Raw genomic sequence first — 11,895 nt, 5'->3', positions numbered from 1 at the left:
TCAACATATTCTGTTACACCAAATACACAAAATAATGATCTTTAAAAAAGCATCATATGACCCCTTTAATATATTTTCAATCAAATAAATGCAGCATTAGTGAGCAGAAGAGACTTTTCAAAACATGAAACTTTTGAAAGGTAGCGTCGATATTATTGGTCAATGTTTTATCTCTCCAATGAAGCGTTTTTTTTAAACATAGATCTGAAACGAATATTTCTTCAGTAAAGTGCCTGTGAAGATGCACATTTTTCCATGCAGTGTGATTCCGGAGCTCTTGCACTCACTCACCCTGGTTCTCCTGCCGAGGAACTGGATGGCTGGAATTATTCCCGGTCTCAGCGCTGTCCGCCATATTAAACAGCCACACCATGGTTGCTGACGAATCAAATGGGCGCACATATAAATGTGACGATAGCAACCAAACATTCAACTAAAACCCTGAATTCAATGCTCCACAGGCTGAGAAGACAGCAGTGCTGCGAGGCTTTTCTTACAGGAGTAGATGAGAGCAGGGAAGATGGGTTCATTCCTCTCTTGAGCCGTTTCCACCAGGATACGCAGAGGTCCTTTCGGACACAACACGGCCAACAGATCTACAAAAGAAGCATTAATTATTAGCAGTTTAGCCTTGAGACCAGTTGTAGACCTATCCTACTTTACGGCAGATTTACAGCATCTCTATAAACAACCCAGATGAACCTAATAAAGCCATCTTCAGTGACTGACCGTAGACAGATATAGCAGCAAGGATGAGCCAGGCGGTCCACTCCGGCAGGTACTTGATGAAGACCAGGGCCATGAGAGCGCTGATCATGATCAGATAGGCCTGCTGGAGCCGCAGCGGACCCTTCCAGTGGATACAGATCATTCCCACCACACCGAAGTTCCAGATGATCACGGCTAGCGTGAAGTAGTCCATGGCCACGTTGTACGTCTTGAACACTTCCCTGCGGTGAAGAAACACGCGTGCAGCTGTCATCAGAAGCAATGCTTTCATCACATCAACATCAGGCACGATCATCAGATAAATCTGGATTTTTGTTAACGGTGTTTATACTGCATTTTACTTCTTGATTATTCTTCAATAACACCATTTAAAACTCCAAATCAAATGCAAATACCCGTCTCTACCCGAAATACATCAACACGAACTGAGGGTTATTATTATAGTTCACTAAAATAAAAAAAATAAAAATATATATATATATATGACCCTGGAGCACAAAAGCAGTCTTAAGTCAGTATTAAAATTAATTTGTACAGAGGTAGCACAGAAGAACACAAAAGTGGCTTGTAGGGGTATTTTCAGACATTTAATGAGGACCAGAGGTGGCATGAGTGCAATTAAATCCATAAATTCATGTTTATTAATGAACTTAATGATTCAAAGATTAATGTTTTTAAAAAAACATTCAGGAATGAAGCAAGTGACGGTATTTATGAATGGGTAATCATGAATCACTGTCTCACTAGATTCGTTTAAAAACGCAGTTCATTCATAAACCAAACTCCGCTGTGTTTGAATGGAGATGCGCAGCGGCTCAGCTGTGATTTTATTTCAAACTATTTTCGACGACGAAAGAGCAAAATCAGACCATAGTGTTATAGTCAGACAATGCAAGTCACTTAATATTAACTTCTTGTGTATTTAACTCTTGTATTAAATCAGTATCACATTTACAAACTCCCTTAAAAATCATTATGCTCCTAAATATGTTTTCATAGTCGCACGCAGTAGTTTTGGCCGCACTGTAGAGCCCTGCGATGCGTTCTCGGAGAAGTCACACACCAGATGCGGCACTTTCAATTCCAGCAGCAGTCTGAAACTGATTATTTAATCACCAAACGGACATAAGTTTGCTTCAAGAATGAACAATGTTGCATAAAGTGTCAAAACAAACAACACGTGCTGTTAGTGATTTCCGCCTCTAGAGGCCGCTCTCGTACTGTATAATGGCAGCGGACCCTTCTCGGCCACTCCAGCAACGGACACAACCCGGAAAACTATCGGCATTGATTTTTGCCGATAACTGATAGTTCCGCCAATCAACTATCGGTGCCGATTAATCGGCAAAACCGATGAAACCCAAAACTAAATTTGGTCTCATGTCATTAAAAAATCTTCATAAGAATCAAGTGAAAAATTCGAGTTTTTCATTACATCAAATTAAACAAACATTACAATACAAAAAATAAATTAAAAACAAAATTAGCTGCCAAAGCAAAATTTTCCAGTTTCATTTAGTTAACTTGATGTACTAAAATTGATAAAATTATAAAGTTAAAAAATAAAATAAAATGATTAAACCACACAACAAAATTACTTAAACCCTTACTAAAATGAAAATATAAGTGAAACTAAAATTAAAGAAAATTAAAACTAAATGTCAATGGTACTAAAGTAACAGGACAGAAAACTGCGGTTTCACAGGGTCTTTAATAATAGTATTAAATCACTTTTTAACCCATTATTTACAGCCCAAAAGCAGCAACACTAGGACAAAAAACAGAACTCACCCCAAATAAATGAAGGAGAAAAAGAAGAGGAGGAGAAGGTTGGAGAAGAACAGCCAGCCTTGAATCACCTGCAAAAAACCAAACAAGCAAAAAAATACATCATGAACTTGCAACGTGGGTCAAAAAGAGTCCGTGAGCGTCCTCCAGACAGCGGAGTGAACAGACCTTGTAGCATCTGTACTTGTAGAGCACCACCAGCACCAGGGTCATGACCACAATCACACTGATCATGATGGTGGCGTTGAGCATGGAGTTGAGCGCGCGCTGCCCCACCGTCTCTGTGTCCTCACGGAACGGAGTGTAGATCCTGCGAAGAGACACGCGTCATTATATGTGACCCTGGAGCACAAAACCAGTCATGAGGGTCAATTTCTCAAAATTGAGATTTATACATCATCTGAAAGCTAAGAATAAATAATCTTTCCATTGATGTATGGTTTGTTAGGATCGGACAATATTTGGCCGAGATATAACTATTTGAAAATCTAGAATCTGAGGGTGCAAAAAGAAGAATATTGAGAAAATCATCTTTAAAGTTGTCCAAATGAAGTTCTTAGCAATGCATATTACTAATCAGAAATGAAGTTAATAGATTTACAGAAGGAAATTTACAAAATATCTTCATGGAACATGATCTTTACTTAATATCCTAATGATTTTTGGCATAAAAGAAAACTCAATAATTTTGACCCATACAATGTATTTTTGGCTATTGCTACAAATATACCCCAGCGACTTAAGACTGCTTTTGTGCTCCAGGGTCACATATTTCAACAGAAACAAAAACGGTTCAAATAAAGAAGTAATGCTGCTCTTTCAACATGAAAACCTTCAATTCAAACACAGAAAATTAAAATGAACACGAACAAACTTTTAACAATCTGGTAACTCTTACAAAACATTTAAAATTATATATGGTCATATTTAATTCAATTATATTTTACTTAAAGAAAACAGTGCTATTTTAGTACCATTACTATTACAGTTTTTGTTCATATTCTGATTTATATTTTATTTTAATATTTTCATTTTTAGTTAACGTTTTCTTATTCATCTTATTCATTCTTATTATTTACTTATTCATCATAGTGTATACATTTACTCATATTTCAACTATCGAAAATCACTACTGATAATAGTTCTAAATTAGAATATTTAGTTACCTATTTAAATTAAATAAAAACTGATGTGAAAATGATCATGTTATCAGAGTAAAACGTGACAGTCAAGAGGGAACCACATGTGCAAACAGCATGTAAGAGGACAAAGCAACAGTTTATCCAGTAATGAGGGGTCAGTGAAGCTTTAGCACTGTCTGGAGGAAAGTCACTGCCACTGCATAACTGCACACTGACCAGCTGCAGTTCAATCCATTCCTTACTCGTGTATTCCTGATGCACGGATCACTTCAATCGTCCCAGACATTTCAGAGCTTCAAACTTGTGTTTTCTGATGAAATTATGTTCTTTAGAAACAGGTAGAGAGTGGTGTTTTCCAGCATTATGAATGTAGTTAGCTGTGTGTAATCGGCAGGATGTTGCTAATGTGTTCACAGTGCTTTTTAGAGCATTGTGGTTATTAGGGTGTTTGCCCACCGGAGTCTCTATGGTGTTCTGGTGTTTATCATCAGCCAGGCCAAAGCCTTACGTCTGATTAGGGATGCACGATATTATCGGAACGTTATCGGAATCGGCCGATAAAGGCTTAAAATGTAAACATTTGAAAAAAAATATGCTGATATGCCTTGCCGATAAGACGGGGACAGCTCACATGTGCTCAGGGTGTGATCGTGATAAGATCAAGTCAGCAGTGTGGTCAAAACCCTGAAGTGAACTTTTGTCTGAATGATGATTAGATTCGCTGTTTTGGATCGCTGAATTTAATTTAAGAATGCACACAGAACGACGCGTCCGGTGCGCGAGAGAGTCAACTGTTTCTAGCACGTGCAGTAGCAGCAGCTTTATTTACTTTGGGGGCGCTGTTGGCCGATTTGTAATAAAATGAAAGTATAAAAATAAATATATAATATTAAATGTAAGGAGCTCTAAAAGATTTTTAGAATTTTTACAGCTCGTTTGCTTTAGACCATCTATTAATGTTAAATCCACAAATAAAATGTTAAGGTTTCAACTGCATCTGTCTGAGTAAAAAATAAATAAATAAAAACAGCAGAGATTGATTTTATTACAGTTATTTTCAAGGCTTTCAATGTACTCTCATTAAAAGAAGAACTTTAATAAAGTTTATTACTTCTAGCAAATACGTTTTTGCTCAAAACTAACCAAAATTAAAAATAATTTGTTTATAATTTCTGATTCAAAACATAGGGAAATATATATCGGTATCGGTTATCGGCCATAATGATTTGAAAAATATCGGCAAAAATCTAATATTGTGCATCCCTAATTCTGATCACATCAAGCTGCATGATTTGAAGAATCCTTCACATCTGTAGCACAAAGGTGGTGCAGGATGAATTATGCACAGACGGTTCTTACTTGGTGTTAAGGTTTTGCTCAACTTTACAGTCTTTGTTAATGTTTTGAATAAAATTTTATTTTTATATTTTGTTTTCACTTTAACGAAAGTTTTTTTTATTTTTGACATTTGTATTATAATTTTTTATATGTCCTTTGTACGCGTTTATTAATTTATATTTATTAATTTTAGTTTATTTAAATTTAGGTATTTTTATTTGTTTTTATTTATTAGTTTTAGGTATTTTAGTACTTAAAGGTAAACTAATTGAAAACGAGAAATAATGCTCAAATAAAATAAGCTACAATTTGTTATATTTTATTTCAGTTAATGTTATGTAAGTAGGGATGTCAAATTTCGATCATTTCCACGACCGATCATCGTTTAAATTAACGATCAATTAATTGATTAATTGTTAACTTTAATACTGCAAAATGCGTCTATTGCAGTGGCATGACAGGATGTGCAAATGCCACTCAAAAAGCCAGCTTCCTCACCCGAATTAAAGGGGGTTTTAGTCTAAATAAAGGCTAGTAGCAGGACTGTAAAATGAATAGATGTGATTATGATCATTTGATAAAATGAAGAGAGCACACCGTAGTTACTTTTGGGATCATGTTACTGTGTTGACGGTTTCATATCCCATCACGGAGACCACTGAACGCGCCTCTTTAAATGGTTTCATGGTGCTCATTGTTGTATTTTAAAACACAATCGCAATGTTTGCAATTGACATTATCGGCATTTAACATAAAATGATCCTGAACGTAGGGCTGGACGATATGGCCAAAATTGATATCACGATATATTTCTTAATTTCGGTCGATACGATATAATTCCGATATCGATATGACCACTATTTATCTGAAATAGAAATCTTTTGTAACATTATAAATGCCTTTATCATCACTTTTGATCAATTTTAAGCATCCTTGCTAAATAAAAGTATTAATTTCTATAATTTCTTTCCCAAAAAAATAATAAAAATTATACTGAATGGAATAGTGTATAATGTTACAAAAGCTTTATTTCAGATAAATGCTGATCTTTGGATCTTTCTATTCATCAAAGAACCGTTTTAAATATTGATAATCAGCAAATCAGCATATTAGAATGATTTCTGAAGATCATGTGACACTGAAGACTGGAGTAATGATGCTGAAAATGTACCTATGTATGATCACAGGAATAAATTACATTTTAAAATCTATTCAAATAGAAAGCAATTTTAAATAGTAAAATCTTACTGTTCAAAAACATTTGACTGGTAGTGTAGGCTGATTATTCTTATAGATTGAAACATATGTGCTTCAGCCAGAAAAAAGGGTATGAAAAGTGCTCCGAGTCGCTGCAGAAAACAAAAAAATTGAACAACAACAAAAACTGGAAATGTTGCTGGAGACGGGCTTATTTAAAATGCAAACTCATTCTCTGCCAGCAGGAGGCGCTTTTAGAGTGATAAAACTAGCGGTTTCTCCAGTAATGGCTGTAAACAGCAGCTCCGCTCATGAACAGCTACTTTATCAGATCAAATGAAAATGCCATCGAAACTTTTCTGAAGACAGTCACTTCCCTTCAGAGATACATTCATATAAAACACCCGCGCCGTGTTATGATTTTGAAACGTGCAGTGCTCATGTTTATTCAACGAAGTCAAGCGGCACAAATAAATCAATGTATGGGAAACTGGTAATGTATATCGAAATATCGGAAATGTGTTTAAAAATCATATCACCATTATTGAAAAAAATTATATCGCGATACATATTATTGAATTATTGTCCAGCCCTACCCGAACGTAACTGCGGCACGTGGGGCTGTGCATCTCTTCAACACACTGTTGCTCACAAGAGACATTTTAATGATAGTATTATGACACAAGTGAGGTACAAAGCTTTGTTTAGAAGAGAAATAATGGGTTAGCAGGCAAATGTTACATCGTGACCATGCTTTTGCATTCATGCTGTTTGATACATTTAAAGCCATATGCTGCTTTCTATTCTGTTTTGCCCGTTGGTCACGAATTTCCACGACTTTAATAATATTTATGGTTTCTTTTCCCAAATCATCACTGTCTCACCCTCTAATTTTGCAGGTTTATTTTACTGTCGTTCACTTTTAATCACTGTTTTCGCATCTCTTACTGTGCTAAACATATGGGGAAATGAAAGATTTTGTGGCCATGAATTCGTTCCCTCGTTTTAGTTAAATCATGGGTTTTCTAGGGAACAAATAAATGAAACATGGACAGTGGCCACAAATTAATAAGTCATAGGAACGAATTAACAAGTTGTAGGAATAATTATATATATATATATATCTGTCCTGCTCATGTCCGCAGACCTGTCAAAGCGCAGAGCCCGATATGAAACATTTATCTAATTAAACATGACTTAGTTACTACATTTCAATACAAAATAAATTTATATTGTTTCTGTTTTAATGTACTTTTAAAGTTTGGATCACATTAGAAGCGTAATTTGTACGTTAGTAAATTATTATCGCAGAAGATGCATGTGTTTTGCGCATGAGCCGCACGCAGCCCAAAATTAAATTGCTTAATCGACAGCTTTAATCGACTGCATCTCTTATCGACAATTGATCATTGACATCCCTATATGTACAGTCAATTTTTTTTTTTTTATACATGGCTTTAGTTTTACCATAATAACCCTGACTATGATGTAATATGACTATAATGTAATACAGATGCTTTGATATTCAGAGGGACCCTGATAGTTCCAGGTGATTGAGAGCTGAACTGTGATATTTCTTCCATGGAAGAATTTGGCCTTTCTCCTGAACAAACACATCCGTGATCAAGTCAGGACGTGATGCTGATTAATGTTTAGCATTTTCTGGTTCTAGGCATGAACAAACTAATTCTGTCAAGCAGCCCTGAAGGCTAGAGCTGAAGCCCAACTCCAATGAAACGGTTATTTTAAATCGGATTGATACTCACAGCTGCTGGCCGTCCTTTTGCGTGTAGAAACTGACCGATTTGATTGTGGCCACAACCACCACCATACACAGCGTGACGGGAATAAACAGCATGATCACATGCTTGGCTCCATATTTGAGAGTCAGCTCCTCGTCCTCGTCCTCCTCGCTGTCTGTGAGCACCTGCGGGGGTCGTGCGGTGGGCGGCTGTCCGTTCAGCTCCACCTCGTTGCGGCTGGGAGTCGTCTCAGTGTGCCGGCTGACCTCCGTCCCGTCATTTGACTGCAGAGAGAAAATCAATGTGTGTGTTTTACTGTGTTTCGTACTGCTGTTTAAAAGTTTGGGGTCAGTAAGTCTCTTCTGCTCACCAAGGCTGCATTTATTTGATTAAAAATACAGTAAAACACTAAAATTGTGAAATATTACTGTTATACAATTTAAAATAGCTGTTTTCTATTAGAATGTATTTTAAAGTAAGAGTCTGCATTATGTGTTTTGATGCGACAATAATGCTGATTTTACTATACTGGACTTTTTTTGGCACAGGTTTTATTTAGAAACTTCATTAATAGAATGATACAAAATAGCAATTAATTAAATTACTAATGATGACAATTAAAGTTTGGGGTCAGTATCAGTAAGTTTTTTTGTTGTTGTTGTAGCTGTTTTTAAATGAAGTCTCTTCTGCTCACCAAGGCTCCATTTATTTGATAAAAAATTGTGAAATGTTATTACAATTTAAAGTAACTGTTTTCTATGTGAATATATTGTAAAATGTAATTTATTCCTGGTGACAAAGCTGAATTTTCAGCATCATTCCTCCAGTCTTCAGAGTCACATGATCTTCAGAAATCATTCTAATATGCTGATTTGCTGCTCAAGACACATTTCTGATTATTATCAATGTAAAAAACAGTTTTGCTGCCCAATATTTTTTTTAAACCACGATACAGTTTATTTTTCAGGATTCACAGATGAATAGAAACTTCAAAAGAACAGCATTTATTTGAAATAGAAATCTCTTGTAACATTATAACCGTCTTTACATAGGAACAATACATGCATCAAATTTTCATATCATGATAATTACTGGAACTTTTAGAACTGTATACAATGTAAACTTAAACTGTTGGCCTGCATATTTAAATACAATAAAACAATACACTGTAAAAATGTGTAAAGTAAATAAATGCTTCCAACTGATTAAAGGGCAAAAGAACACAGCTATAAAGAACGGCAATAAAAAAAATCTGAACACTTTCAATCAGAATCTACAGCATGATTAAGTCCAAACAAAGAATGTTTAAGTGTAAACAGATGCCTGCAAATAAATACTTCATTAAGTCTTTAAGCATTATCAACAAATATCTGAATAGTTTTCCTGCTAGCAAGTGCCTACAAAAAATATTTGGAATATTTATGGCCATGAACCTGTGGAAAAGGAAATTAACACCAAGCAAACTAACAATGTTATCTGTACAATAAGGAAAAAAAAGTGAACGAACAGCAATGCACAAGAGCAAACCCAAGTGTCAAAGTTCTGCACCATCCCATCATCCACGTGACGAGGAAATGAAAGCAGTGAGTGAGTGCCAGAGCTTTCCAGCTGTGATCGCTGACAGAACGCTTGAGATAAGCCTGCAGCTACAAACACTGATGAATACCTCTCATGGGTGCGGCCCTGCCTCGCTCTTACACAACCACCATCCTCACTACTGACCGAGCACTAGAAATAACACTTCATCACAAAGGAACAAGAAGATCAAAACTCACCAAGTAACTATTAAAGGTCCCATATTGTCAAAACTGAAATTTCCTGGCTTTTTTCACGATAACTGAGGTCTAGGGGCTATTTAACTACCATATAAGTTTCAAAACAGTCAGTCCACAGTAAAATGCACACAGCCTGCATAAAGTAGCTGTGATTTTTCACGAACCGTTGTGACTTCCGTAAAAAGTTGACGTCAGAACTACACAGTCACCGCCTTCAGTCACCACCCCGAGCACTGCCCACCGTCCCACTCTCCCTTTGCCAAACCCCCAGACAACATCGCGTCCATGCCATTGCTGAGCAACAACAACATGGAAACATGTCGAAAAGGTTAACTTTAACCACGAAACCAGATCGGCCGAGGGTGGATCACATCTAACGTGTATAGTAAAGACTCACCGTGTCTATCTAGTCATGATTGATGAAGATGGAGGCTGTATTACGTCGATTCTGGCACCCAACATCACAACAAGATGATATTTTAAGCTCTTTATGTAGCCGAATCTGCGTTGGTTTGAATGAGTCGCCTCCAGTTTCCCCTTTGTTTTGCTGCCTCCAGCTAGTGCAGTGACATCGGCTGACCCTAGTTACCTGTGGCTGGCCTGGCCATGCGTCACTCAGAACACAACAGGCCAATCAGAAGAGAGGCTCATGAATATTAACTAGACAGACCAAAATCGACCTGTTCTCAGCAGAGCTCCTGAGAGAGGAGCGGTAAACATATATTGAGATGGTTTTTGGTACTTATACCTTAAATATATATTCTTAAGGACATCAAAACCTCAAATAAAACTCCAGAAAGGTGTACAATATGGGACCTTTAAAAAGAAATAATCGACCATATAAAATGTCACTTATGTATATTAAGAGGACTACATCACTGCGTATAACACAGAACCACATAATCACAATACATACCACATTATTGACAGCATTTTCCACATTATCAGCCATTGATGCTGTGAAGGGACCCAGGGATCATAGAAACAGCAGGAGCTCTAAATCACAAAACAACAGAAATAAACACATAGTAATGTAAAGTTAATGTTTCTATCTCTTGACTGGTAAGCTCGTAAGTGTAAGACTATTTAGATTCAGAAAGAAGAACTCGTAGTAACGTACATGAGATAAGGTTTGTGATATATGTAAACAAAAACCACTTCTGTGGTGATACAGTGAAGGCGTCTGGACTTCGAGATATACTAAAACGACTATTTTCAGATACCATGGCGTTTAGATGGTACTTAAAAAAAACACATGACTTTAGTGTATCTTGAACTCAAGGTATTACTGTGGTATTTGATTTAACCGCACACAGCTGAGGACTTTCCTCAAATCTGACTCTGCGCGGAAACACTGTTTCCTTTTCCTCTTCAACAGGACTCAAACATCGAATTATTTCCGTTTCGGGCAAAGGACGTTTGAAACTAAATAAAGCAGCGATTAATTTCACAACAATGTAGCTTGAGGCTAGTTAGCGCTTCTGATAGCCGCTTGATTATCAACGCGAATCAGCCACAAGTGAAAACTTTCAAACGAAACGGAATCAGCCCTACCGTTCATACATCGTTTTGTGTAAAATTAAGAAACGGAACTGTTCAAATAACATCATTTAAAGATGAATGTCTGACAAACCTGGAGTCTGAATTCACACTGATAAAAGCCCACAATACTGTGAAGCGGTGAGACAGACCGGAAGCGCTGCGAAAGGTCAAAACTGTGTGTTTGTCATAATAAAAGTTCATAAAAAATTAAATGGTATAACCCAGTTCTTGAGGCACCCCAACACTGCACATTTTGCATGTTTCCTTTCTCTGACACACCAGTTTCAGGTCTTGGAGTCTCTACTAATGAGCCGATGACCTGAATCAGGTGTGTTTGATTAAAGAGACATGCAAAACGTGCAGTGTTGGGGTGCCTCAAGGACCAGGGTTGGGAACCACTGGTATAACCAATGGTATCCAGCTGCAGACATTCACTGTTGCAGACAAGTTATTAAACTTTGCAGTAGAGTGCATAATAACAGGTACACCTTCATCGACAACGAAATTGACATTTTTTTAACTAAGTATACTGGATTTCCATAGAAGCGCATGGGCGTTCACTCTAAGCAAACAAACAAATGCAATTAATTATTTACTCTTTTAACGTTCAAAATATTTAATTACTAACTTACTGGGATTTTC

The 11,895-nt window shown here is 36.7% G+C and overlaps 1 protein-coding gene across 1 annotated transcript in view; it reads right to left on the bottom strand.

Annotated features, from left to right (window-relative positions):
* The window catches only part of LOC107684238 (presenilin-1-like), a 15,599-nt gene extending 4,168 nt beyond the window's left edge, over positions 1-11,431 (bottom strand). The window contains exons 1-8 of the mRNA XM_016480451.1: positions 11,345-11,431; positions 10,628-10,707; positions 7,961-8,220; positions 2,686-2,827; positions 2,521-2,588; positions 730-950; positions 498-596; positions 292-378 (exon numbers count right to left, since the gene is read on the bottom strand). Coding sequence (XP_016335937.1) covers positions 292-378; positions 498-596; positions 730-950; positions 2,521-2,588; positions 2,686-2,827; positions 7,961-8,220; positions 10,628-10,663 — 913 coding nt within the window. The 5' untranslated portion in view covers positions 10,664-10,707; positions 11,345-11,431. The remainder of the gene's footprint in view (positions 1-291; positions 379-497; positions 597-729; positions 951-2,520; positions 2,589-2,685; positions 2,828-7,960; positions 8,221-10,627; positions 10,708-11,344) is intronic.
* Between the last annotated feature and the right edge of the window lie 464 nt (positions 11,432-11,895).

This window comes from Sinocyclocheilus anshuiensis, unplaced genomic scaffold (assembly GCF_001515605.1).
Source record: "Sinocyclocheilus anshuiensis isolate Anshui unplaced genomic scaffold, SAMN03320099.WGS_v1.1 scaffold161, whole genome shotgun sequence".
Taxonomy (NCBI): domain Eukaryota; kingdom Metazoa; phylum Chordata; class Actinopteri; order Cypriniformes; family Cyprinidae; genus Sinocyclocheilus; species Sinocyclocheilus anshuiensis.
Note: the sequence above shows the minus strand (reverse complement) of the source record. Positions and strands in the feature narration are given on the sequence as shown.